The sequence below is a fragment of the Panthera leo genome, chromosome F2, assembly GCF_018350215.1.
Source record: "Panthera leo isolate Ple1 chromosome F2, P.leo_Ple1_pat1.1, whole genome shotgun sequence".
In the NCBI taxonomy this organism is placed as follows: domain Eukaryota; kingdom Metazoa; phylum Chordata; class Mammalia; order Carnivora; family Felidae; genus Panthera; species Panthera leo.
The window spans coordinates 20,110,302-20,137,638 of NC_056695.1; the positions used below are offsets into that span (position 1 = coordinate 20,110,302).

The following is a 27,337-nucleotide window of genomic DNA, read 5'->3' on the forward strand; positions in this document are numbered from 1 at the left end:
AGGGATTCAAAAATCAAATCAAATTAATATTTCATCTTTTATGGCTTAGAAACCTAAGCGTTTTCTGCATGTAGGCAATAAAACCACAGAGGGCAAGAACAACTCGAAATGATGAGATACAAAAATCAGAGTGTTGCCTTCCATTTTTCACCAGCTCTGGGCAACTTCAGGCAAAACAGCGAAAAGCTTGAACCAAATTACTGCAGAAAAGGAAAAAGCCTTGCAGAGGAAATTTCACAGAAGAATAATGGAGTCTTAATAACTTTTTTGGTTTTTATAATAAGTCTCCAGCAAAGCCCTTGGTGTTAAGTTACTGCACTTTGTTTCCGTTCATAGAGGCAAGGGCTACAGATGTGGGCCAGTGCCAAATGCAAAACCCTCTTTGGAGGCCCTTTGGGCAAGATCCACTTTCTCTCTCAGCAGTTTTCAACTTCTCCCCTTTCCATTGTTGTCCAAATCCAGCCGCTCTCAGAGCTTTCCCATGGAGGAGGTTAATCGTCATTACGCCCACTAATAGCTGAGCCACAAAAACCCGACAAAGCTACCCTCCCCCTGGGAGAAGTAAGCAGATTTTTAAAACCCTATTTATCTGAAATTTTTAAGACACACTTCTAAACACCTAACTATACCTGTTACAATGTCTTTGCTCCCCCTCCAGGGGCCAAGTGCAGATTTGCTCATTAGATACCATATGAATTCTACCAAATTAATTCTAATTTCATGAGGTGGACCAGAGCACCCATTTAATAAATACAGTCAACGCACTAATCCAAATGTTCTGTGCCTCTTTTTCTTTTTTTTTTTAAATTTACAGCTTCATTGAGCTATAATTAACATACCATACAATTCATCTACTTAAGTGTACAATCCAGTAACTTTCAGTATACTCCCAGACACACACAACCAGTCCCACAATCATTGTTCGAACATTTTCACCACCCCCAGAAGAAATTCTGTATCCATTAGCTATCACCCCATTTCCTTCAAACTGTCTCCCTCAGCCCTAGACAAACTCTAGTCTACTTTCGGGCTCTATGGATTTACCCATCGTAGCCATTTCATATAAATGGAGTCATACACTATGTCTGTCTTGCTTCTGTCATTTAGCAGAATGTATATAAGGTTCATTCATACTGTAGCATGTATCAGTTCTTCATTCCTACTTATGGCCAAACAACCCATTGCACTGATATACCACGTTCGATTTATCCATTCATTCATCAATGGGTGTTTGGGCTGTTCCTATTTGTGGCTATTATGAGTAATGTTGCGATGAATGTTCACGTTCAAGTTTCTATGTGGACATATGTTTCATTTCTCTGGATGCATGCCTAGAAATGGAATTTCTGGATCATACGGTGACTCTATGTTTGAGGAAGTGCCAAACTGTTTTCCAAAGTGGGTGCACCTTTTGACATTTCTACCAGCAGTGCGTGAGGGTGCCAATTTCTTCCAATCTTTAATTGCTAATATCACAGATAACATTGGATTATTGTCATCTCAGTGGGTTTAAACTCGTATCTCATTGTGGTTTTGATTTTCACTTCCCTGATAACTAATGAGGTTGAGTATCTTCGTGTGGCCATTTGTATATCTTCTTTGGAGAAATGTCTGTTCAGATCCTTTGCCCAATTTTTAATTACTTTATTTTTCTTTTTACTATTGAGTTGTAAGGATACTTTATATATTCTATTTAAAATTTTTTTTAATGTGTATTTATTTTTGAGAGAGGGGGAGACAGAGCACGAGTGGGGAAGGGGCAGAGAGAGGAAGACACAAAATCCGAAGCAGGCTCCAAGCCCTGAGCTGTCAGCACAGAGCCCTACCCAGGGCTCAAACCCACAGACCATGAGATCATGACCTGAGCCAAAGTCGGACGCTTAACCAACGGAGCCACCCAGGCAGCCCTCTTGATACATTCTAGATACAAGTCTTTTATCAGATATAGATTTTCCAAATATTTTCCCCCATTCTGTGGGTTGCTTTTTACTTTTTTGTTGTTGTTTTGGAATTTTATTGGGTTTTTGGGTTTTATTTTATTTTGTTTTACTTTTCTGATGGTGTCCTTTGATTTACAAAAGTTTTTAATTTTGATGAAATCCAATTTATGTATTTTTTTCTTTGGTTGTATTATCTAATCCAAGGTTACAAAGATTTATGCCTATTTTTATTTCCAAGGGTATCATAATTTTAGCTTTTACATTAAGGCCTTGGATCCATTTTGAGTTAGTTTTTACACATGGTGTGAGGTATGGGTCCAGCCTCATTCTTTTGCATATGAAGATTCAATTGTCCCAGCACCATTTTTTGAAAAGACTATTCTTTTCTCATTGAATGGTCTTGGCATCCTTGTTGAAAATAAGTTGATCATAGATGTATGGGTTTGTTTCTGGACTTTCAATTCTATTCAATTGATATTTATGTTTATTTCAAGTCAGTGCCATATTGTCTTGATTATTGTTGCTTTTTATGAAGCTTGGAATCAAAAGGTCTAGGTCCTCCAACTTTTGTCTTTCACAAGATTGTTTTGGCTGTTCTGGGTTGCTTGCATTCCAAATGAATGTGTCAAATTCTGTAAAGAAGCCAGCTGGAATTTTGATGGGGATTATGCTGAATCTATCTAGGGAATACAGTCATCTTACTAACATTAAGTGCTCCAATTCATGAACATGAGACGTCTTTCTGTTTATTTAGGTTTTCTTTTTTTAAGCAATATTTTACAGTTTTTCAGAATATAAGTTTTGTACTTCTTTTATTAAATTTATTCTTAAGTATTAAATTCTTTCATGCTAGTGTAAATAGAATTTTTTTCCTTAATTTCTCTTTTAAAATTGTTCATTGCTAGTGTCTAGAAATACTATTGATTTTTGCATGTTACTCTTTTATTTTCCAACTTCACTGAATTCATTTACTAGTTCTAATACTTTTCTAGTGGATTCTTTAGGATGTTCTCTACATAAGATCATATACTCTCAGTAGAGGTAGTTTTACATCTTTCTTTTCAATCCAAATGTCTTTTATTTCAGTCTCTTAGTTAATTGCCCTGGCTAGAATCTCCAGTGCAATGGTGAATACAAGTGGCAAGAACAGATATCTTTGTCTTGTTCCTGATCTTAGGGGGAAAGTATCAGTTTTTCATAAGTATGATGTCAGCTGTGGGTTTCTTGCAGATGCCTTTTAATTCATCATGTCTTAATCTCCAATCATTTAAATAGTAGTCAAACTAAAATTCATTTTTGTTGTTACTTAAAAATGTGTTGCTAAGTATAACCTTCAGAAAACTCATAAACTATACAATTTTTAAGACACATCAGGGCACCTGGGTGGCTCAGTACATTGAGTGTCTGACTCTTGATTTCAACTCAGGTCTTGATCTCACGGTTTGTTAGATTGAGCTCCGCATCAGTCTCTGTACTGACAGTGCGGAACCTGCTTGGGACTCTCTCTCTCCTTCTCTGCCTCTCCCTTGCACATGCACTCCCTCTCTCTCTCTCTTTCTCTCTCTCTCTCTCAAAATAAATAAACTTTTTTCAAAAGCTTTTTTTTTTACCTTAACAGAAAACACTTATTGAGCACCTACTGTATATGAGATTTTGTACTAGACTCTGGAGATAAATAGTGCATAAAACCGACAAAAATCCCTGCCCACATTGAGTTTACAATGAACTGTAGGAAAACCAGATAATAAACAATAAATCAAGAACTAAGCAATTCTTACTGAATGTTAGAAGGTGAAAGCAGTCCAGAGAAAAAGGTTGAGCCTAGCAAGGAAAATCAAGACTTCTGGGAGAAGAGTTGCATTTTTTAATGGGGGATGCTGGTCTCACTGACATGGGGCCATTTGAGCAAAAACCTGGAGGACAGAGAGTGCAGCATGCACAGGGAATACATGATATCCTAATTATACACTGTGTTCATCTATCCACTGAATTTTCATCTATCCACTGAAGTAAGTTTACTGAGAGCCGAGATTATTATTAAAGGTCACAACATTTTATAACTAGAAGAAAATTCAAAAAATGATCAACCTTCCTTGGCTTCTGAAAGAGAAAGCTTAAGCTAGAAAACTAAGAACTCAGCAAAGCAGTGACACATGAAATGGAAATCTTAACCAGTATGATACATTCTGCACTTTATACCTAAAGACTTTGTTGTGTTTCAAAAGACATGCATAATTCCAACAGGTAATAATACCCACAAAATAAGTTTTATAGATAGAAACATACTCTAGTAATCTAATGGTCTGAGCAACTTTGGAGGACACCAAACCAACTATCAGAACTTAGGTTTCAGAAATCTACTAAAAAAAAAAAATCTACTAATTAATCAACTTTTTAAAAAGAGGCATTGGGTAGAAAGCACTAGAAAAGAAACAGATGACATGGGTCTCACCTGACTTCCCAATGCGATGACGAGCACCACCAACTGATCCATTTTTAAATCTCGCAGCAAAATACCAATAGCCTCTTTCCCTTATTGTTCTGATCTTATCTACTGTCGGTTTTGAATAATAAAATCACACATTTGCAAATAAAACTTCTTTTAGGAAGACACTAAAGTATCTTGAAAAGATACAAGAATAAGAAAATGCAGGGGTGCCTGGGTGGCTCAGTCAGTTGGGCAGCCGACTTTGGCTCAGGTCACAATCTCACGGTCCGTGAGTTCGAGCCCCCCGACGGGCTCTGTGCTGACCGCTCAGAGCCTGGAGCCTGTTTCAGATTCTGTGTCTCCCTCTCTCTCTGACCCTCCCCCATTCATGCTCTGTCTCTCTCTGTCTCAAAAATAAATAAACGTTAAAAAAAATTAAAAAAAAAAAGAATAAGAAAATGCAATAAATATTTTAAATTTCAGCCCAAATGACATGTGAACCAGCAAAAGAAAAAATGACAGTATAGCAACAGTCAATGCAATGTACCTCCCAACTAATAGCCATGGGTGCCTCTCATACTGTTGTGGTTACTGGTTCACTACCAGACCCAGATATTACAGTGAGGGGCTTCACCAGAATCAAAGGTAGCCCTGTATCTTTTCACATTTTAATTTTCACCAAAATGAAGGACATGCAAGGCACCTGCCAAATAAAATAGATTTTTATTCAAAGCTGGAGAGGAATAGCCAATATCTTAAACAACTGGGCTGGAAATGAAAGCAACCATTGCAAGATGGGGAAGTGGACAGAATAAAAAAGAAGGCAATTTAATAGGTGTGACTCAAGTTGCAAGCTGTTAGAGCAAGAAAGGACTTTGTGTTTTAGTATTTACTACTATATTTTAGCCTTTACTAACATTTTCAAAATTATTCCTACATTATATGAAATTAATTGTTTGAGTTTCTTATTTGTTATCATAGAATCACAGAATTTGGGAGCTATGATGGGGAGTGCTACTTATCCCCTGAGGACTACCCTTCTTTCTTCTAGAAACACCAATAGTCTCCTATTGGTGGCAAGTTTTATTTATTTGTTTGTTTGTTTGTTTGTTTTTATAAAAGACCAGATAGCGAATATTTTCCACTCAGTGTGCCTGACAGTGCCTCTTACAACTACTGTTATAGTGCTAAAGTAGTCAGTCTTGTGTAAACAAATAAGTATAGCTGTGTTTCAATAAAATTTTATTCGCACACCAAACAAAACAAAACAAAACAAAACAAAACAGGTAGCAGGCTACATTTGACCCAAGACTCCTATTCTAAAGTAGTAGTGTAGATTATGGTTGTCTGAAATGCAGACTACATTTCCCAGACTCCCTTGCAACTGGATGTGGCCATGAAATAAGTTCTGGTCAATGTGATGCAAGCAAAGGCAGTACATCCATTTACGCCTTTCTTCCCCTCTCCTACCACCCTGCTGCTATGAATGCTGGGTTGACAGCTACACCTCTCCTTTGGACCATGAGGACAAGAGTCCAGATGAAGCAGAAATTGGAAATTGTCTCAGTTACTGCAGTCACTATACCATTCCTGAGCTTCCTATGTCCAGATTTTTTTGTGAGGGTGAAATAAACATCTATTTTCCTTTGTCCTCTGTTATTTTGAGTCTCCAGTATTCTCAGAAAAGTGTAATCCTAACTTAACACAGGAGATCAGAGATCATTTCTTCAACTTCCTCATTTTATAGACGACAAAGGAGAGAGAGAGAGATGTATGACTTAATTTGGATCAATAGCTTGTTAATGCCAAAACAAGGGCTAGACTGTAAATGTTTGATTCTAAATCCAAAAACTTTTCTAAATTTTGTATGAGGCTAACACTTCCATAGACATACATTTAAATTACAAACATTTGTTATTTTCTTTGTGTGATCTTTCTCAACCATTTAAGTCACTTGTTTTCCCTAAGAATGGGTGTTTGGTTTTTTCTAAAAGTGAAAGAAAAAATATTTTTATTTCTAGAAACTTGCTTTATGGTTAATTTTTCCAAATTGTATATTCAGGAAGGGAAGTGTTTTAGACAAATTTCTCACCTAAAGCAGCAAAATTCCTCAAAATTTCTTTCAAAAAATCTTACCTATTATTGTCTTGAATCATAAGGTACACATCAAAAAATAAATACTATGGATTAAAGGTTAAATGTGGGAGCAAGCGGTCTTCAACTTTAACCAACATTAGCAGAAACAACCTAAAATCATATGAGGCAAATGAACTTTTATAGTGTTTTCAAAGCACATTCATATCAATCATTTAATGGATCAATATAATGGCTCTATGAACAGGTATTATCTCCTTATAACACATAAGGAAACAGACTTTGGGAAAATGAAATGACAATATAATCATCATGATAAATTTGTAGAGTACTTTAAGCCTTAAAGCACTTACACTTAATCTTATCCCATGAGATGGGTTACTATTTATCCTCATTTTCCGTAAAATTAAACATTCAGGAAAGTAAGTCACACAAATGATATCAGCAGGCTCATAGAGCACAGCCAGGACACAAATCTGATTTCCAAGCCAGAGTCCTTTCAAGTCTGAGAGGAGAAAGCTACTATCTGAATTCCAAATCCATTGTTCCTTCTAAAACTGAAACCTAGTCTCCTAACTCCTACCTTTTTTTGTTTCAATTCGTTTCACTGTCTCCTAAAACAAACTTAAGCCTTCAATACAAAAAGGATCAAATTTGTTAACATTTGCGGTGTGTGTGTATGTGTGTGTGTGTGTGTGTGTGTGTAAATATGTACCTGTGTGCATACAAGTGTGTGTATGTATTGTGTATGTGTATAGATGTGTGTGTGAAAGCATACAGATGTGTGTGTATATACACATGTGTGTGCATATATGAATGAATTTGGTTGAGGCAGATAGTGATGAGTATCTATAATTTGTCCTCAATGTATGTTAAATATATACTATTTGGCAAATTATTCACATTTGAAGTTTAATCATATAATATAATAAGAAACAACAGGGGTGCCTGGGTGGCCCAGTTGGTTAAGCGTCCGACTTTGGCTCAGGTCACGATCTCACGGTCCGTGAGTTCGAGCCCCACGTCGGGCTCTGGGCTGATGGCTCAGAGCCTGGAGCCTGCTTCCGATTCTGTGTCTCCCTCTCTCTGTGACCCTCCCCCGTTCATGCTCTGTCTCTCTCTGTCTCAAAAATAAATAAACGTTGAAAAAAAATTTAAAAAAAAAAAGAAACAACAAATGATATTCACAGAAGAACCTACCTACTAGGTTCACCACAATACCAAAAGTACAGCGCAAGACCAGAACCTTGACTTCAGCTCTGGTGGACTATTTGTAAAGATATATTTGTTCTTAGAATCAGGAGACTATAATTGCTGGAGAGGATGTGGAGAAACAGGAACCCTCTTGCACTGTTGGTGGGAATGCAAATTGGTGAAGCCACTCTGGAAAACAGTGTGGAGGTTCCTCACAAAATTAAAAATAGACCTACCCTATGACCCAGCAGTAGCACTGCTAGGAATTTATCCAAGAGATACAGGAGTACTGATGCATAGGGGCACTTGTACCCCAATGTTTATAGCAGCACTCTCAACAATAGCCAAATTATGGAAAGAGCCTAAATGTCCATCAACTGATGAATGGATAAAGAAATTGTGGTTTATATACACAATGGAGTACTACGTGGCAATGAGAAAGAATGAAATATGGCCCTTTGTAGCAACGTGGATGGAACTGGAGAGTGTGATGCTAAGTGAAATAAGCCATACAGAGAAAGACAGATACCATATGGTTTCACTCTTAGGTGGCTCCTGAGAAACTTACCAGAAACCCATGGGGGAGGGGAAGGGGAAAAAAAAAAAAAAAAAGAGGCTAGAGAGGGAGGGAGCCAAAGCATAAGATACTCTTAAAAACCTAGAACAAACTGAGGGTTGATGGGGGGTGGGAGGGAGGGGAGGGTGGGTCATGGGTATTGAGGAGGGCAACTTTTGGGATCAGCAGTGGGTGTTGTATGGAAACCAATTTGACAATAAATTTCATATATTAAAAAAAAAAGATATATTCGTTCTTACATAACATTAAAACTGTTTTGTTCTACCTACAAAGCAATTTTTATTAATAGATGTAATGTACATAACAAGTGTGTGAATACAAATTAAACATTTCTGAAGTATTTCTAATAGTCAACATTTTATTCACTTTTTCCTTGCATCCCTTAACAAATGATTTGACATGACAGGCTGATAGTTTTAAAACATATGAACAAGATTATGAATAGAAAAGATAACTAAAAAGAATTATATAATCTTCTTCTTAATGTCCTCCCCCCCAAAAAAACCATGAGATAGACACTAATTTGTTTAGGAACATTTCAGTATGCTTTTTAAAAACAGCAGCTAAAAAAAAAAAGCACAATATGGGAGTATCTACACAATTAAGTGGAACTCCATAAAATAATGATCTCATTAAAACTAAAAAAATTAGTTCTCTTCTTTAAAAAAAAAATTAGTTCTGGTATTTTCTAATTGCTGGTTGATCTAAAAATTCCTCCACCAGAGATTCAAAAGTTTTTGTTTTTTTTATGTTTATTCATTTGTGAAAGACAGAGAGAGAGAGAGAGCAAAAGAAGGGCTGGGGTGGAGAGAGATGGGGACACAGAATCTGAAGCAGGCTCCAGGCTCTGAGCTGTCAGCACAGAGCCTGATGCGGGGCTTGAACTCACAAACCGCGAGATCATGACCTGAGCCGAAGTCAGACGCTCAACCGACTGAGCCACCCAGGCACCCCCAAAGGTTTTTATAATATGAGACCATTGCACATTATTTCTTCTATTTCCTCTATTAATTATATTATTTCCTCATTTATTCATCTTCACATGCATCAGAGTAGTTTGCTAAATGACAGACACTCAGAAACTACTCAGTGAATTCAGGGAATGGACCTACTATCCTATCCCTAGATTATGAGCCTAAGAGAGGCTGGGAGCACGTACCATAAAGCAAAATTCTCCCAAGGGCAGATATTCTATATTAACATGAAATTTTCTGGCACCTTGTTCTGAGATTCTTGGGAATCTGATCTAAAGACAAATAAGATTTATCTATTATTAGTTGTCAGCACTGAAAATGCCCTTATGCTCTACAGTACTTGGGTAAACTTAAAAAGTTGTTTTGCTTAAGTATTTTAATCATTTTTCAATTAATGTGCAGAATACTTTGCTTAGCAAAGTTAAGGCCAATGACTGTTTAAATAAACAAAAGTTTTAAGTACAAATTGACATACAAGTACACATAATACATATATAAAACCAAACTGTCAACTTGTACTTATATTCAGTGTATATGTACATTATATATACATATTTATATATGTTGTGTTTTATAGATACAAACATACACACATACATATTCTTGTAGCTATAACTACCAACACATTGGTTACATGAGCAACTATCTCAGAGAGCAAGGCTGACAGAGGACAAAAAGAACTTGTAATGTCATGAAGACAGATGTTCTATTGGACAATCTATGGACATTTATACAGCTGTCCTACAGCTGTCCATTTCTGGATAATTCCACCAATCTCAATTGCATTTCCAAAAGAGATGTATTTATATAGAATATATTTCAAATGAACTGCAGGAAGATGTTACAAAACATTATTGAACTACTCAATACACAACAATGGTACATTAATTGTTCCTGGCACAGGTAAGAGAAGCATGCACCTATAATGTCTCTAAACATCCAGTTTAGTCAAAACACCAACATGAATTACACTCATTTTTATTGTAAATAGAGATATAAAATTTTTTCAGTACCATGGCTTGGAAACATTAACTGTTGGTAACAAATTTAACCCCATATTTTGCTTTCTGGCCAATGAAAAGAAGACATCAAGTTGAGCCTGACAGCAAGGGAAATTTTCTGTGGTCCATCATTAGATGGTTCAGGTTACAAAAGGACATTGTTTCCACTTCTAATAATGTTTAAGCCCATATTTTATTGTTTAGTTGAAAAGAGTAAGGTATTCCCTTGTCTATGTGGTAATAAACCGGCCACGCTCAGGGGCAAGATCTTCAGAAAGCATTTCTGAGGAAAGGAGGAATGGTGGCACAAGCTGGGAGTCAGAAGAGTTTGTCTCTAGCTCTCCAGGATGCCACTACCTGTGCAGCCAAGAATCCTTCAGTTAGAGCCTATACCTCTACTTATCTATCCACAAAACTGGGATAATGTTATACTCTGAGCCCCCTCTTCCTCATCTCCTTCCATAGCAGTCCTGACTCTCCTGTCTTATTACAGATGATGGAATATTTGATGAGTAGAGAGGAAAGCCAAGGTCATTCCCATTAATAATTAATATTTATTTACATTTAATAAATTTTTTTTTAAATTTTATTTCAGTATAGTTGACACATGATGTGACATTAGTTTTCACTGTACAACTTAGTGATTTGGCAAGTTTATATGTTATGCTATGTTCACCCCAAGTGTAGCCACCATCTGTCCCATTACATCGTTATATCGTTGACATATTCCTTAGGCTCTGTCTTTTATTTAATAAGTGGTTTTGAAGCACTTAAAAACTTCAACAGCCCTATAAAATCGATATGATTACATCATTCACAACTAGTAAAGCAGAGGCCAAAGAAATTAGTTAACTCACCCAAAGTTACACAGCTAATAAGTGGCAGAGGCAGACCTTAAACCCAGACATTCTAACTCCAAAATCCATATCCTTACAACATATCAGCTTATAACATATTGGCTCACTACAAAGCATGTGGGGATCACCTCACTTTAGCAGGGTACGGACCTGCCAAAATGGGATCATGCTCGGTAAAATGTTCTTGAGCTCTCAAAAGGAGTATAGTTAATTACCAAACTACCTTAATCCTTGCTAATTCCTCCCCACCCACCCCCCCCAAAAAGTAGCAATTCACTACTGAGGAACTACTTCAGTTCCATCACATACAACAAAAGAGAAAAAGAAAAAGAAAAAATATATATTTAATATGTCTAATTTGAACTACCAGGAAAAGGTATTACATACACCTTATATATACCTTACATATACCAAAGCAAAATATTAAGACATTGACTAACTTGAATGCCTAGAAAAAGAAATTGCTTGCAAAAATCAGAAAATTTTGCAGGGTTGGCAGGGGGTTGGGGAGTGATGGTGGGATGTTTGCTAGTTGATCTTTGAAGAAAGGTTGTCTAATTCAATCCTTCATTCAAAGAGCAGACTGAGGGCCAAAGAGATTAATATTAACAGTCATTCATTCATCAAATCTATTGGGTGCACGTCAATGCTGACTTAACCAAGGATACGATGCACTTAGCAGCCTCTTAATTCTGTGCCGGACATTTCATTCTCTCCCTTGGGTTTTCAGTCCTTTTCAAAAGCTCCCTAATCTTTCTCAACTCAACTTTTATACATAAATAAATCCTGCTCTGTGAACGAAATGTATTCTTTTTGATGGCTAAGGCTCTCAAGGGGCCTCTGGGCCATTCTGGACATCAATGATCATCAAGGGGCAATGAATGTAGATGTAGAAATCTGGAGAAAACTGGTCTGAATGTCCTCTGAGCCCATAAAATCCCTTATAAGTGATGCCTGTCCTCATTTTTCTCTGTGCACGCATACACACATGGGTGTGCATGGGAAACAAATCCCAGACATAAGGACTAGTAATCATCAAAGATGAGTGGAACAAAAACATTTCATTTAATTGAGAGATTTAGTCATCTGGCATTTCACTGCACAGTGCTCGAATATATGAAATTAAAATACTTAAAATGTCTTTTTACCCACTAAGAGTTATGCAAAACAGACATATTGGAAAGTTGAACAATAAGTGGAGAATAAATCAAACTGAGATATCAAGATCTAACCCTACCTCAACACTGATTTAACTGAAATCAGTTTCACGTACAATGTATTACACTTTAAAGCAATGCACTTTATAATTTATATTGCATCTCTAAGCCTCCCTCAGTTCAGATAAAATAATCCCTCAGCCTTTCACATTAGTGTCAAGTCTCTTGTCTCCTCTTTCATTTTCCCGTTGTTAGTCACCTTTCATCTCTCTTTTTACTCCTCAAATCCATTTCCCCCAGATCATCTTTGCTATTAATGTTTCCCCATGCCCTAAGTCCTGCCTTCACTCTTCTTTCTGCTTTAGATGTCTTTTCCCAAGAGTATCTCATAAAGTAGGTATTGCAGTTATTCCTAATGGCTACTTCCCAAACACTGTGCCAAGCACACAATCTACATTCCCTCATTTAATCCTCACAATCTCTACCACTCACAAAACTTCATGAACTTGTCCAAGAACACAGGAAGCATTATAGGGTCATTATACTACAAAGTCCTTGAGGATGGGATCGCTCTATATTCTCATCATGGTTTTCCTAGAACTTGCACAGTGCCAGGCCCATAGGAGAAGTTCTATAAATACTTGTGCAAGATGGATGGATAGGTGGATGGAAGGAAGGATGGAAAGAAGGATGGAAAGAAGGATGGATGGATGGATGGATGGATGGATGGATGGATAAAAAGGATGAGCAAGAATTTCAACAAGATCTGTCTCCTTCCAAAACTGATCCTCTTACTCAATGCATAAAAAGTTGGAGGAGAGATCATTTATGCAATAGAAATTCTAAAACATAAGCAGCTTCCCTGAGGACCAGCCCAATGTATATATTATGGACCTGTATTATGGACTGCTGATGTACAGCTTGCAAAAACTGCTCTTTACACCTGTTTTATCCACTGTAAACTAGAGAGAGTAGGCCCTCCAATGCAGCATTGCAACAAAGGCAGCAAATGATGCCTAGAAGGGCCCCTTTCTATCATTGCACCTAGCTAAGAGTGGAAGCCTAACGAAGGTCACCTGCTTTTACCATCATAGCACAGACTCATACTAAAGGAAAGACTCCATTTTGATCTGGATTCCCAAAAGCTATATAGATTTTTCAAAGAGCTTTCAGAAAGATTCCCTCTTTTGATCATTACAGCACTCTGAGGGAAAATGCTAAGCCTTGTTGGGGGAGGGGGGTAAGGACTGAGTATTATACGACAAATATATCCCTGAGCTCTCCGTTTCCCTCTCTTGTGTGGAATCCGCTTTTTTTTTTTTTTTTTTTTTTTTTTTGCTGGAATAAAGGTTAATTGAAAGCTGGACGAGTAAATTAAATAGTTAAAAAGAAAGAAGTATTTTAGACAAATGGGCTTTTTAGTATGAAATTACTTCACTATATGTGTCATTATAGCAAAAGAATGGAAAAAACCCAATGTCCTCAAATCAGGGAGCAAATAGACTATCCGCACAATAGCATACTGTACTATTTGGCTGTAAAAGAAATGAGCGAGGTCTCTGAGGTACTGAACAGAGTGTATGGTATACCAATTCTGGGGTAAGAAGGGGGAAAGATGCTAATATAAAATTCTCATGCATATATTACATATATTGCATACTTAATACGCATATTTACACTTACCTATTCAAAAGGAAGCAAGTGGGATAAACTAATAAAATGCTACCTTTATAGGGAGAGAGAGAACTGGGACAAGGATGCAAGCAAGGCCTCTCTGAATGTCCTTTGTTTTACGGCTTTGACTTCCCAATCCTGCAAAATGTATTACATAACTTTTTAAAATTAACTTAAAAATATAAAAATAAAATAATCCCTAAAAACTGAAAACAAACCAAAGCCAATAAACTCCCCAGTATATCGAGTTGGTGGCATAACCAGAGAAGAATCATTTCAAATAACTTTAGGTCACAGTATTTTACACAGCCGTTAAGAGATAGCCTAAAGATAAGAAGAACCACAAAGAAGTCTAAAACTGCATTTCATATTTCATGGTTGGTAACAATACTGATATTTGGTTTGAAGCTATTATACACACACATACACACATGTATATACACGTGAAACTATTACGCACACACATGTATACACACTTGGATAAATTATTCTAAAGTCACTAGGAAAAAAAAGACTTTCAGAATTAGAGCAAAGAGATACAATATAATATCAAAGAAGTTAATTAATAACCTGCTCTTAAGTTTGAAGCAAAAATATCAGTATAACTTCATGATCTATTTTTCTCTTTATTAAAAAAAATTTTTTTTAAAAAGGCCTAACAACAATGACAACCTGGTACCAATGAGCAACCCTACTGTCCAGATGGTGATCTCCAAATATCATTTTCCTCTAAAAGGAACCACAGCTCCTTGCAGAAACATGACTGATCCCAAGTCTAGGGCAGGAAACATAATATAAGCAAGTCATTTTTTATCATGCCAGAAACTGAAAGACTACTGAGCTAGTGCCAAAGGATACAGGTGCTAACTTGAAAGGGCACCCAGTGACCAAAGACCGGACAAATGGAGCATCAAACAGAACAATGACCACTATGGATTAAAGCACATCAAGCTTATAAATAACCATGAGTTCATTATATTTTCAAATTTATCAGTGACTATACAAATCTGCTAGAATATAAATTGTTACTCTGGAAATTGGTAAACAAAAGGAAAGAATAAAAAGAAATAAGGGCATTTGGAGAACTGGCCAAACAGGAAGCTGGTCAGTTGGTGAATTAATTAATTTCGAGCAACTGAGAGACAGACAGACAGATGGAGATCCATGATACACTGATATGAATAACCCTCCCAGCAACTTCTGTCTGTCTCCTGCCCCAGGAGGTTTCTGCTGCTTTACTCCTATGATCGAGACTAAAAAAATCCCTCCTTACAATTTCATTTGAATGTATTACTTTGCCTAACAGGCGGAATTTAACAAAATGCCTTCAGATTGCCACTCTAAATCAGACTAATACAAAGTTTGTTTTAAATCAGAAAACCTGGGGTGCCTGGTTGGCTCAGTCGGCTAAGAATCCAACTCTTGATTTTGGCTCAGGTCATGATCTCATGGTTCATAAAATCGAGCCCCGCACTGGGCTCTGCACTGACAGCATGGAGCCTACTTGGGATTCTCTCTCTCTCTCTCTCTCTCTCTCTCTCTCTCTCTCTCTCTCTCTCCTCTGCCCCTCTCTTGCCCATGCACGCTCTCTCTCTGTCTCTCTCTCTCAAAATAAAACAATATACTTGGAAAAATAAATAAGTAAAAAATAAATCAGAGAACCTAAGATAACTTTTTAATAGGAATTTAAATTTAACAGTTTCTTACAGAGGGAGGTGGGTGTGGGATGAGCTAAATGGGTGATGGATATTAAAGAGGGCACTTGTTATGATGAGCCCAGGTGTTGTATGTAAATCATTAAATAAATCACTAAATTCTACTCCTGAAACCAGTATTACATTATATATTAACTAACTAGAATTTAAATAAAATTTGGAAAAAAAAAGAAAAGAAACCCCCCCACAGTTTCACAACATATAAAGGGGGAAAAACTAATTTTTACTGAGCAGCTTTTCATACTAGGTATGAAATGCTTTAAGATATAATTATTTCATTTCATTTTTTCAGTAGCCCTGGGATATGAACACTCACATTTTACAAATGAGAAACAAAGTGGTTAAGTGACTTGGCTAAAATCATGCATTTAGTTAAATGACAGATCTGGGATTCAAAGAGAGGTCTGTGGATTGCATCAGGCTGCCCACAGAAAGAAAAACAGATCATGTGGATGTTAGACATGGCCAAAGTTGGTGGCGATGCAAATTACTAAAAATACCACGGAAATGATGACTTGCTTAATAACTAATCCCCTTGTAAGAAAATAACTCTATCGGTTATATGGTTAAGAATAAATTGATTTGGTACGTGTGGCCTTAGGAAAATTATTTAATCTAAGATTTGCAAAAAGGAAGAAATCAGAGTTCACTCCAGTCCAAACTATTATTTTCTAGATTAGAAAACTATTCTCTGATAAAGAAAAACTGATAAACTTACAGTTACACAGTGGGCCAAGATGCCGTCCACCTTATGTACTAACGTACCCTGGACTAGCTCTGAGGGGTAACTTCACAGGCCTGAGATCCGCCTGGGCTGCCTGCTGAATCAGGGCACTGACTCCTAGTCAAGACGTGAAACACACAGATTAATATCGTTGATCCCAACCTGGATCTGAGGAGTTTGGGGATGATTTGTACCAGCTTTTAGCACTGTTTATTGATAAAACTGAGCATGAAGATTTGTACCTGGTCTCGCTAAGACCACCTGGAGAGTTCCAATGCTAAGGTTGGTTATGGAGCAGGAACTCACGGGACCAGCAAAATACAGAAAAGAAAAATATATAAAAAATATTTTGAAGTATAAAAAGTATTATAGGGGGCGCCTGGGTGGCTCATTCGGTTAAAAATCCAACTCTTGGTTTCAGCTCGGGTCATAATCTCACGGTTTTGTGAGTCCAATCCCCGCGTTGGGCTCTGCACTGACAGCATGGAGCCTGTTTGGGATTTTCTCTCTCCCTCTCTCTCTGCCCCTCCCCCATTCACACTATCTCTTTCTCAAAAATAAATAAATAAACTTTAAAATTTTTTTTGAAATCTATAAAAAGTATTATGAAAATATAACACCAGCTGAGCCTCCATCTGGGGCTCTGCTTCCTGGGTGTTTCAACTATATGTCAGCGGTGCCAGATATAAGAGAGAAAACTGGTCCTGCCATGCCACCCAGAGATGGTCTGTGACTGACAAGGACACTCTTATTTCAGTGCCGTTGCCATGGAGTATTCATGTGTAAACATCCTCATCCTAAGTCCTCTGAATCTTCTTAAGCAACTGAACTCTGTGTAACCACCACCATTAGTGCATTGGCTAAGGATCTGCCACATGGTAGGCACTCAAACATGTCTGAAATTAACTGGCTAATCAACAAATAAAAAGAATCTGAGTATCTTAACTTACTGTCCATCATTACGTTCTACAAAAGTCCTAATTAGCACTGAAGAAAAACACATGTAATTTAGTGTAATAAATACCTTTCTGCCCAAAAGACAAAGATCCTGTAATTGCCACTCTTAGGTCCTAATAGCCTCTATTTATCTCAAGATTGTTTAAAAGTATGGAAGTGAGAAGACTCTAGCAACTGCAGCAGGATGTTGGTTTGCAGGGACCTTCCTCTCCTTTCCCAGAGCACAGCGTGTTCGAGGGTCCACCCACATCTTGTGGAATCCGGTGTCATTGCCTGACCTTGGAAATGGGCAGTGCTGCTAAGTGCATCCATTCTTAATATGGTCCATTTGCACTTAAAAGTTTAATGTTAATGTTAAAAAAACTATGTATACATTTATAAAATTGGTATAAAATGTATTTTTAAAGAAAGTATTTTTTAATGTTTATTCATTTTTGAGAGAGAGACAGAGCGTGAGCAGGGGAGGGAGAGAGAGAGGGAGACACAGAATCTGAAGCAGGCTCCAGGCTCTGAGCTGTCAGCACAGAGCCCGACGCAGGGCTCAAACCCACAAACTGTGAGATCATGACCTGAGCCGAAGTCGTACACTTAACCAACTAAGCCACCCAGGAGGTGCTCCTATTAAACTATTCTTATAAAATTAAAGAAATGGTATAGAAAAGCTGTAGATGCCCTCAGAAGAATGAAGCAAATCAAAGCATGTGCATGTCTCTCTGGCTTCTAAGGATGCAGGGATTCCCAAAGGCTGCAATCTGAGTTCAGTGGTACTGCTTTGAATCTCATCGACAAAACTTTGAATCAGTAGCTAAAGACAGATGGCAATTATTTGGTTAATTTGACAACAATAAAAATGACGGACATTAAAAAAAAAAAAAAATCACACCCCATCTTAATCCCCTTACCAAAGAAATAAGTATTTTGACTATTCTCCAATGAAAAGCAAAATAGAGTTCTCCATGGCCATTTCTCTTGCAAAGACCAAGTGTCTAACCCTTTATAATTCTGCACACAAAAGGGCAGGACCCCAGAAAAGCAAAGGTGATGCTAAAGGACACCGATGCTCTGAAAATGAATGTTGTTGACCATGGCTCAGTGACAAAGGCTGCTATAGAAAGGGAAGAAGTTGAATCTTAGAATACAATTTCTCTGAAATAAAAAAAAAAAAAAATTTAAAAAACAACTGCCTAGAAGTGATAAAATAGCATAGGTCTATTATAATATTTCAATAAAAATCACATATGGATAGTTATATACTCCAACACACTAGCCTCCTGGCTCTAATTATTTGCATGTCTTTAAGCAAGTTATTTAAATTTCCCTAGACGTTTCCTCAACTGGAAAATGGATATAATCAAGAACACCTACTACACAGGCACTGGTTACAGGGATTAAGTAATGTCCATATGAAAAAGTTTAAATAGTGTCTCCTGCTTAGTAAACATTCAGTAAATGTCAGTAGTCGTTTTATTATCACCATGATTAGTATAGAGCTGTCATTCTCAGACCTGTTCAAGCTGCATGACCTCAAATGGAAGGTGCTACTGTCAACATCATCAATATTAATTTTCTCCTTATAATATATGATTAAGTTGGGTGCCTGGGTGGCTCAGTCGGTTAAGCGTCCGACTTCAGCTCAGGTCATGATCTCACGGTCCGTGAGTTTGAGCCTTGCGTCGGGCTCTGGGCTGATGGCTCAGAGCCTGGAGCCTGCTTCCGATTCTGTGTCTCCCTCTCTCTCTGCCCCTCCCCCGTTCATGCTCTGTTTCTCTCTGTCTCAAAAATAAATAAACGTTAAAAAAAATTTTTAAAAATAATAATAATATATGATTAAGTTGTATTTTTCAATTTATATTGTGCCCATTTGAAGTTAGGGAAGATTCAGCACAAATCACTAGTCACCACTTCATTGAATCCTCACAACATGGACACCTAGAAACAGGGGAGCTATTGTCTTCATTATACAGGTAAACCTCAGTTTCAGCTGAAGTGTAGGAAGCAAAGCGATTTGCCAAAAGTAACACAGCTAATAACCAGCAGCGGCAGGATTCAAAGCTGCTCTACCTCCTCCTTCAGGGCTCTTTCCCTTCTTTCAGCCTTTCCTAAAACAGCGACCTCATAATAGTTCATTTGAATCAACAAATGTGACCCTAAATGGGTTAGCAGAAAGACCACAAACGAGAAGAATGAAACATGAACCCGGATTCACTGCCATTGTGTAGATACAAATACAGGCAGCTCTATACATATCTTATGGCTCTGGTTTGAGTCTTTATAGACACGCCACCATACCCTACCTCCCCCTCCACCCCCCACATCCCAGCCATACATACACATGGCACAGTGCTGTGCACAGAGCTGGTACTCAAGGACTATAGGAGACAGATACATGTATGGAACTTCATCTCTACCATATAACACAACACAAGCAAATGGCTCTGGAAAGGCCAAAGTATTTACCCAAATAATCCTCTTAAATATTTTTTTTTTTAAAGAGAACCTTAGCTTGAAAATCTTGTCAGATGAGATTACAACTATTTTTAACATTCTTGTTCAGATACATTTCTTAATTCTCCATGTCACTTACATGCATATAAAGAGAATAAAAGATTAAATTAAACTAAATAAGTTCTTTAAAAATATAAATCTCTGCTCAGAGGGTAAGAAGAAGGATTCAATTAACAAAAATTCAAAAAATCAAGGTAAGCTTTATAAAGGATTATCATCCTTGTTCATCTTATTGTTATATGACAAGCAATCTTCCACTCTTAATTAATCTGAATACCTTTTGACTATTATTATTTGTTATCTATCTGGAAAGGAAGGAAAAAGAATATGAGCTGGGAATAAAAAGCCTTTTATCAGAACACAGGAGACTATTAAACATAATATAAATTGCATTCACAATGATTATTAAAACAAAGCAAAACAAAACAAAAACTACTGATGACAAAACCAGAATGGAATTGTCACTGGGTGATGTTGCTTTTTTAATCCTGATGTTAGAACAGGGGACGAACTAATTCTGTGAGCTAGCTTTATCTAATCCTGCACTGTCCTTCACTGAGGGTGCCATGTTCAGTGACTACAGCATTGACCACACCGCTGTGGGATTCCGTAGTGAAACACCCCAGGTCCAACTGAAACCTTTATTTTTCCACAAGTAGTTTTATGTCTAGCCTATGCCTCCAGCAGTGTCCAACAGATAGCCAATATGATTCAATATGTATCAATTCCTACCTGGCTCAGCACTGTACTAATGCCCCTATAACTATAGGGGTCAAAATGGCACCTCTGGATGGAAATGGGATGCTCCAGACAGCTTTGTTCCCCTAGTCTGGCTGGGACAGGGGTACATAGGATAGAATAGCAGTGTTTCTCGATGTGGGTCCTGAAGAAAACAGTTCATGGGAGAGATGCCATTAAAAAGTTGGATTTCATAGTCAAATGTATTTGGGAAAGACAGTACCCTTGAGCCTTCATCTGGGAGTTTCACCACACAGATCGGCATATTAAGGGTAATGAAGAGTCCTGTGGCAAACAACTGTAATACATTGTTCAACTCAGCAGGTCCCCAATTTATTTGACTGTGAATCTCCGTGCCAGTAACACCTTCTAATACTGAAACTTAGGGAAATGCTTGAGACTACTCTGCATTTATCAGCTGTATGGCGTCAGATCTAGCAACGAGACAACACTTGTTTCCCTGACCAAGAATTGTTGCTCAAAGGATTAGTGTAAAAATTAAATTAGAAATGTATCATTCAGGTTTTGATCTGTAAAGTCTATTTTATACATGTATAAGTAAATATGTAAGGAAAACATATTTTGAAAAACAAATGGGGAAAAAATATTTTGGGGTGACAATTACAATGGTCCAAAGCAGTATACCCTTTACAAAAATATTTGCTACCAGGGCCCCACCACCCAGTATGTAGGTCTTTTCATGTGGAAAATGAAATAAGAAAACAAAGTGATCACCTAAATATTTCAAGCCAAACTCTCTTTCTACAATCATATAATTTTGCCTGTTAACTTCCAGATAATTCTAACTTGCCAAGTTTGAATCCGGACATGGAGGATAAAGTGGGAGCCAAAGTCATCAGAAAAGGTATCATAGGTCTCCACTAAACTGTTTAAGTAATATTTTAATAACAAATTGAGCCTTAGAAAGATATAGTCATTTGACCATCGTTGAAACCACTAAGGAAATATCCAAAATATTATGATATAATGCACTGAAAATTCCCCCCATATCTGAGAGTTAATGTCCCCATATTTCTGAGCGCCTAATATACTATGAAAAAAGACCTGAGTACTATGTACAATGGGTACACGTATCATAGCCTCCAAAAATCATTTTCCCAGACATAAAACATCTTCTAAAACAAAATTCATAGATTTCCTTTATAAGTTCAAGTATCTCCAGTAATTCGATCAAGATCCATTTATATTCATCAAGAGGATATCCTGGTACCATGGACCTGATCTACTTTTCATATTATCCATTCAAAAAATGTTTTCATTAATTTTTCAAAATTTAACTCACGTCAACCCATAAAAAGATATATTCATATTTAAATTTGAAAGCCACTGCCTGTTACATTCTTTTTAACTGAGAACCACTAAAAACATAATTATGCAAAGTTATCCCTTTCCAAAATACAGTCGGTAAAAACGTCACACGGTAACACAATCTGAGTCAATGAGAAAACAGTCAAGGACCCCTTCCTCCTAAAATGGGGGTGGAGTCTGGGGCGGGGGGGAGGCAGGTAGCCGTTAATGAACTTATTAAACACTTTGATGTTAGAATGAACTTTCTCTTCAACTCATTGCATTTTAGTTTAGTGGTCAAAAATGATCATGTTTTCAAGGAGCTCTAAAGGCAGTGCCTTACCAGTGTAGATGCTGGCATTGGAAGCTGGGATACCAAACTGTGACTCGATGAACTTGGGAATGAAGGTAATGAAAGCAGTTACAATGGCACTCTCAGCTGTGTATGACAAACTCACAAAAAGGAATGTCATGTTGCTTAAGATCCTGACAGCTGCTCTTGGTAGGTCTACAAAATGACAAAAATGACAAATGAATGTTATAAATAAGGGATGGAAAGTAAAATAAAATTGAATTGTTTTTGAAATGAACTGGAAATAGCCATTCAGCAATTTTCGAGACTATTGAATAGAGAATAAAAGAAAAACTTGATGACTGATTAGAAACCAGCCCCTTTATTAAACAGATTTGGGTGTTCTTTTTTTTAATTTTTCAACTAGGATAAAGAAATTTGATAAAGTAGCAAAAAACATATCCATACACAAATAACCTTATAGGAGGTATCCAACCTAGGACTTCTGTTTTAAAAACTGTTTAAAACAAATCATTTACATTTTTATTAATTAAAACAATGTTATTCTTTGTTAAGACCCCAAAATATACTACATGTGCAAAGTACCTACGATACAGTCCTACATTACAGTTTCCCCTTCATTCACCAGGCACTTCCCCGAGAAAATGAACTTCTGAGTTGTCATGTTCCTGACCCGGCACTGCAGACACCCACAGCAGGGGAACTGGTACATGACTTTGGACATCTGATCTTCCAGCCTCATTATGAAACAGGAAATGATGCAGCTAAAGGGGCTTAAGGGACAGGTCACCAGGTCAGATACTCCAAGGGACCTCTGGACTGGGGAAGGAAGAGAAATGATCTCCAAAGGACAGCCCAGAGGTGGGGGCTCAGCACCTGCCCAGGTGCCTCTCAAGGGAGAGACAGTAGTCTCATCCTCAAGTCTTGGCGTTTATTTCATACAACTTGCCATGTATATGCTCTAAAATGTATGTCCAGGTGTCTTCACTGCAGCATTATTAGTAATAGCAAAAATTTAAGGAAAAAAACTAAATGTCCACCACTGGAAAATGTTTAAATAAGTTATGGCACAGCCAAATAATGAAATACTATGTAGTAGTTAAAAAATGATGTAGGGCTAGATGTACTGGCATAAAAGGAACTCCAAGAAGTATTTTTATTAATGAAGAAAACAAACTGCTGCAGAAATATACATATACATGTGTATGTAAATATATATACATATATTTATATGTATATATATATATATATAAATAATATCTAAGTAAAAATCACACAAACCAAAACAATGCATTTATATGTGGTTGAATATATACTTCCCAATATATACAACACCAAGAAATTCTGTAAGTAGGAATAAGATTGGGAAAGAGGAATAAAGGAGATGCTTGTGCATATACTTTTGTATTTCTGCATGTTTATAATGTGAATTAACTCACATGTATGTGATCTTTATTTACATATCTTGGAATGTATCATGGAAAAGAGAAGCTGTATTGTTTCTGACATGTGCAGCATCTCAGTTATGAGAACAGTTATCTCCTTATTCTACAACATAATAAAATCATTTCAAAAAATTAAGCAAAACTTGTTACTAAAGTTATAATTCATAGGCTATTCACTAGAATTTAAAACTTAGGAAGTCAAGACTATCTGCTATTATCATTTTAAAATGCAAATTAATTTTAATATTCTATATCTTAAGTTAATTGTTTAAAGTTTCAATGAACATTTTAAAATAAAATTTAAGATGCATTCTTCACTTTTTAACATGGATAAACACACCAGAAAAAAATAATTACACTACTTCATAAAATGACCTAATATTCTCTTATAAATATGCAAATAAAAAGGTTATATCTAAAATTTTTAAATTAGAAAATTAAGATTTTCTTTTTTTTTAAGAAGATTTTCTATCAACATTTGGAGATGCAAACTAAGTTTATTTGGTATATTAAAAGGCAATGTGTTTAATCTAAAACATCTGGTGAAATTGTACATTTTTTAATCCAAGAAGATAACATATGCATCACATGAATGTTTTAAGATACTAGTTATAGAAAACTGAATTTTCTTTTATACTCATTTGGTATGATAAAATAGCCCACTAATTTCAAAGCTAACTAAAAATGTATGCAATGTTGGGGCGACTGGGCGACTCAGTCGGCTAAGCATCAGACTCTTGATTTCTGCTCGGGTCATGATCTCATGGTTCATGAGTTTGAGGCCCGCATCGGGTTCTGCGCTGACAGCATGGAGCCTCCTTGGAATTCTCTCTCTCTCTCCTTCTCTCTCTGCCCTTTCCCTGCTTGCTCAGTCTCTCTCTTTCAAAATAAATAAACTTTAAAAAAAATATGTGTGACATTTCTGTCTTCTCTTTCATTAAAGAAAAAAAGTGTTATTGAAGAAGGATTTAGTAAAAGTTGACTTTCAACAACTTCAAGTTAGCTTCCTCCTTTCTTCCATGTTCCTCCTTCTGTTTATTGGAGCTAAACCTTCAGCATACATGCCCCACAGGAGCAGGGGGACCAGATATCCATGGTTGTGTCTTTTGCCACTGGGACAGGGAATTTGTTTAAATATAGGAAGAGTGGGTTAAGTAAGTACATTGAGACTAATTGCAATCAGTTTCTAATGGCCAGAGAAGGGAGTTACAAAATGGACGGGGGATAGTTACATATCAGGTTGGAACTGAAGGTAATGGTGTGAATTCATGGGATGGATGGATGGATAGATAGATAGACAGATAGATAGATAGATAGATAGATAGATAGATAGATAGATGATAGATAAGATGATAGACAATAGATGGACAGATAAAGATGATAGATGATAGATTTGTGTATGTGTGTACATACACATATTTCCTAATTCTCTCTTCTACAGGGTTTAGAAATAGTATAACACCCTAGGAGCAATGAGCCCATCTAGCACCAGTGCTTGGTTTTTAAAGGCCATCTTTCACTAAAAGGAACCAAAGCTCCTTGGAGAAATGTCTAACTTCAGAGGTGAGGCAGAGAAAATACAACATGAGCCTGGAAAATCTTGTTAAACAAGAAAGCAAAGTGCTCAAAGAATGATGGAGACTTGCCAGAAGGATACCAAAGACAGTTTGAAGGATCCTCAACAGGCAAACTTGAAGCAATTTGAGGTCAATGGATGCTAAAAGTGGTAAGTGAAAGTTTAATAGAAATAAGACACAGTCAGTCCTCATTATTCATAAATTTAGTATTTGCAAATTCACCCACTCACTACAATTTATTTGTAACTCCCAAATCAGTACTCGCCAGTGATGGGGTGGGGGGGTCTCATTCAAGGACATGCACAGAGTTGCAGGACACACGCATTCTTGGCTAAGGCTGCATGAGGCCTCTCACTTTGCCTTCTCGGGTCAGCTTTCATGCTGCAAACAAGTGTCCTTTTCACAAGATATTGTCACATTTTTAGCATTTTTGTGCCTTTGGTGATCTCCCTTTTTCAAATGGCCTCCAAGCATAGTGCTGAAGTGCTGTCTAGTGTTCCTAAGAGGCTTTCATGTGCCTTATGGAGAAAATACATGTGTTAGATACACATCCTTCAGACATAAGTCATAATGCTGTTGGCCACGGGGGCTCAGTGTTAATGAATCAACAACATACAGTAAAACTTTGGATTGCGAGTAACTTGTTCTATGAGTGTTCCGCAAGACGAGCAAAGATTTTTTAATAAACTTTAACTTGATAAACGAGCGATGTCTTGCAATATGCCAAATGTCACATGATCACAACTGAGCCAATGGTTCTTCTCTTTCTCTCCCTCTTTCTCCCTCTCTCTCATTTGCTCACTGCAGGATTGTGGGTGATCGTCAATGCAATGTCACATTTCTGTGAAATCCTCAAAAGGAGGCAAAAGCAAGTGTCATTGAATAGGTTTCTTGTTAAAGTTGCATAAAAAGAAAAAGATTCCATTGAACCAGTAGATAGCAGGGATTCTGTTATTGGTAATGAAAGTCATCCTACACAATAACCCTCCTCTGTCTTGTCTCCCAAGGGTAAGTGCAGGTTAATTTGTTTATTTTTCTTTACTTATTATTTTGTGTTATATTACAGTATTGTCATCATTTTTACATGAATATTTTTGGGTTGTGGAACGAATCATCTGAGTTTCCATTATTTCTTGTGGGGAAATTCACTTTGATATACAAGTGCTTTGGATTACAAGCATGTTTCCGGAATGAATTCTGCATCCAAACCAAGGTTTTACTTTATATTAAACAAGGTGTCTTTGAACAGAAACACACATAAACCAAGGTTATGTACTGACTGGTTGACAATTATGTTGTGACAGGAATCCACCCCTGTATTTCCCCTAGAGCGATGCTTCCATATTCCCTGACTCTATGTTCATGTTATTTTATGAAATATAACTACCACGAATGAGACTCAACTGGATTTGCATAGTTTCAAAGTACCTCCCCACAAAATATTTACAAATTACTTATTGACTTATAACTGCAATATATTTATTAACTTTAGAGAAATCTGGTAGCTACAATCTTACCCAAGAGATAAAAGTTCACTAGGAATTAGCATTATATACCTTCTGTTTTAAGACACTGAGCACAGCATCATCTCAGTTGTATGCCTATCAAACCCAAATTGAGGGTCATTCTATAAAGTTATCAGCTGGTACCTTTTAAAAAGATCAAGGTCATAAAAGATAAAGATATATGAGAAACTGATCCAGATTGAGGAAGGCTAAAATACACCATAACTAAATACAACATGTGATCTGTGAATTGGATTTGGACATTTATAAAGGGCATTGTTGAAATAACAGACAAAGTTCAAACAGAGCTTGTGGTCAAGGTGGTAGCACTGGATCAATGTTCATTTCCTGATTTTGATGGCTGCCCAGTGGTCATGTAGGAGGGTGTCCTTGTATCTAGAAATCACACACTGAAGTAGTACAGGACAGCAGAGCATCATGTCTGCAACTTCTCAGATGGGTCCAAACCATTGACAATTGGAGAACTGGAGTACAGCTGCATGTGCTACTTCTGTGGCTTTTACATAAATTTAAAATAGTTTAAAAAACACGAAGTTTAAAAACATAAGCTAAATCCATACATATGCTGTCAAATACCTGATTTTTATGCTGTACTATATATTTTAGATAAGTTTATTAGTGTCGTTTATAACT

General features: G+C 36.9%; 1 protein-coding gene across 4 annotated transcripts in view; it reads right to left on the reverse strand.

The window, feature by feature from the left end:
- SLCO5A1 (solute carrier organic anion transporter family member 5A1) overlaps positions 1-27,337 on the reverse strand; it is a 311,289-nt gene that overhangs the window by 41,055 nt on the left and 242,897 nt on the right. For 3 of the 4 annotated variants that reach the window (XR_006198356.1, XR_006198355.1, XM_042923843.1), the window contains exon 7: positions 22,187-22,351. The exons of the other annotated variant lie outside the window; for it this stretch is intronic. Coding sequence is in view for 1 of the 3 variants with exons in the window: in XM_042923843.1 (XP_042779777.1) it covers positions 22,187-22,351 (165 nt within the window). In the remaining 2 variants the exon portion in view is untranslated. The remainder of the gene's footprint in view (positions 1-22,186; positions 22,352-27,337) is intronic. 4 annotated transcript variants of the gene reach the window in all.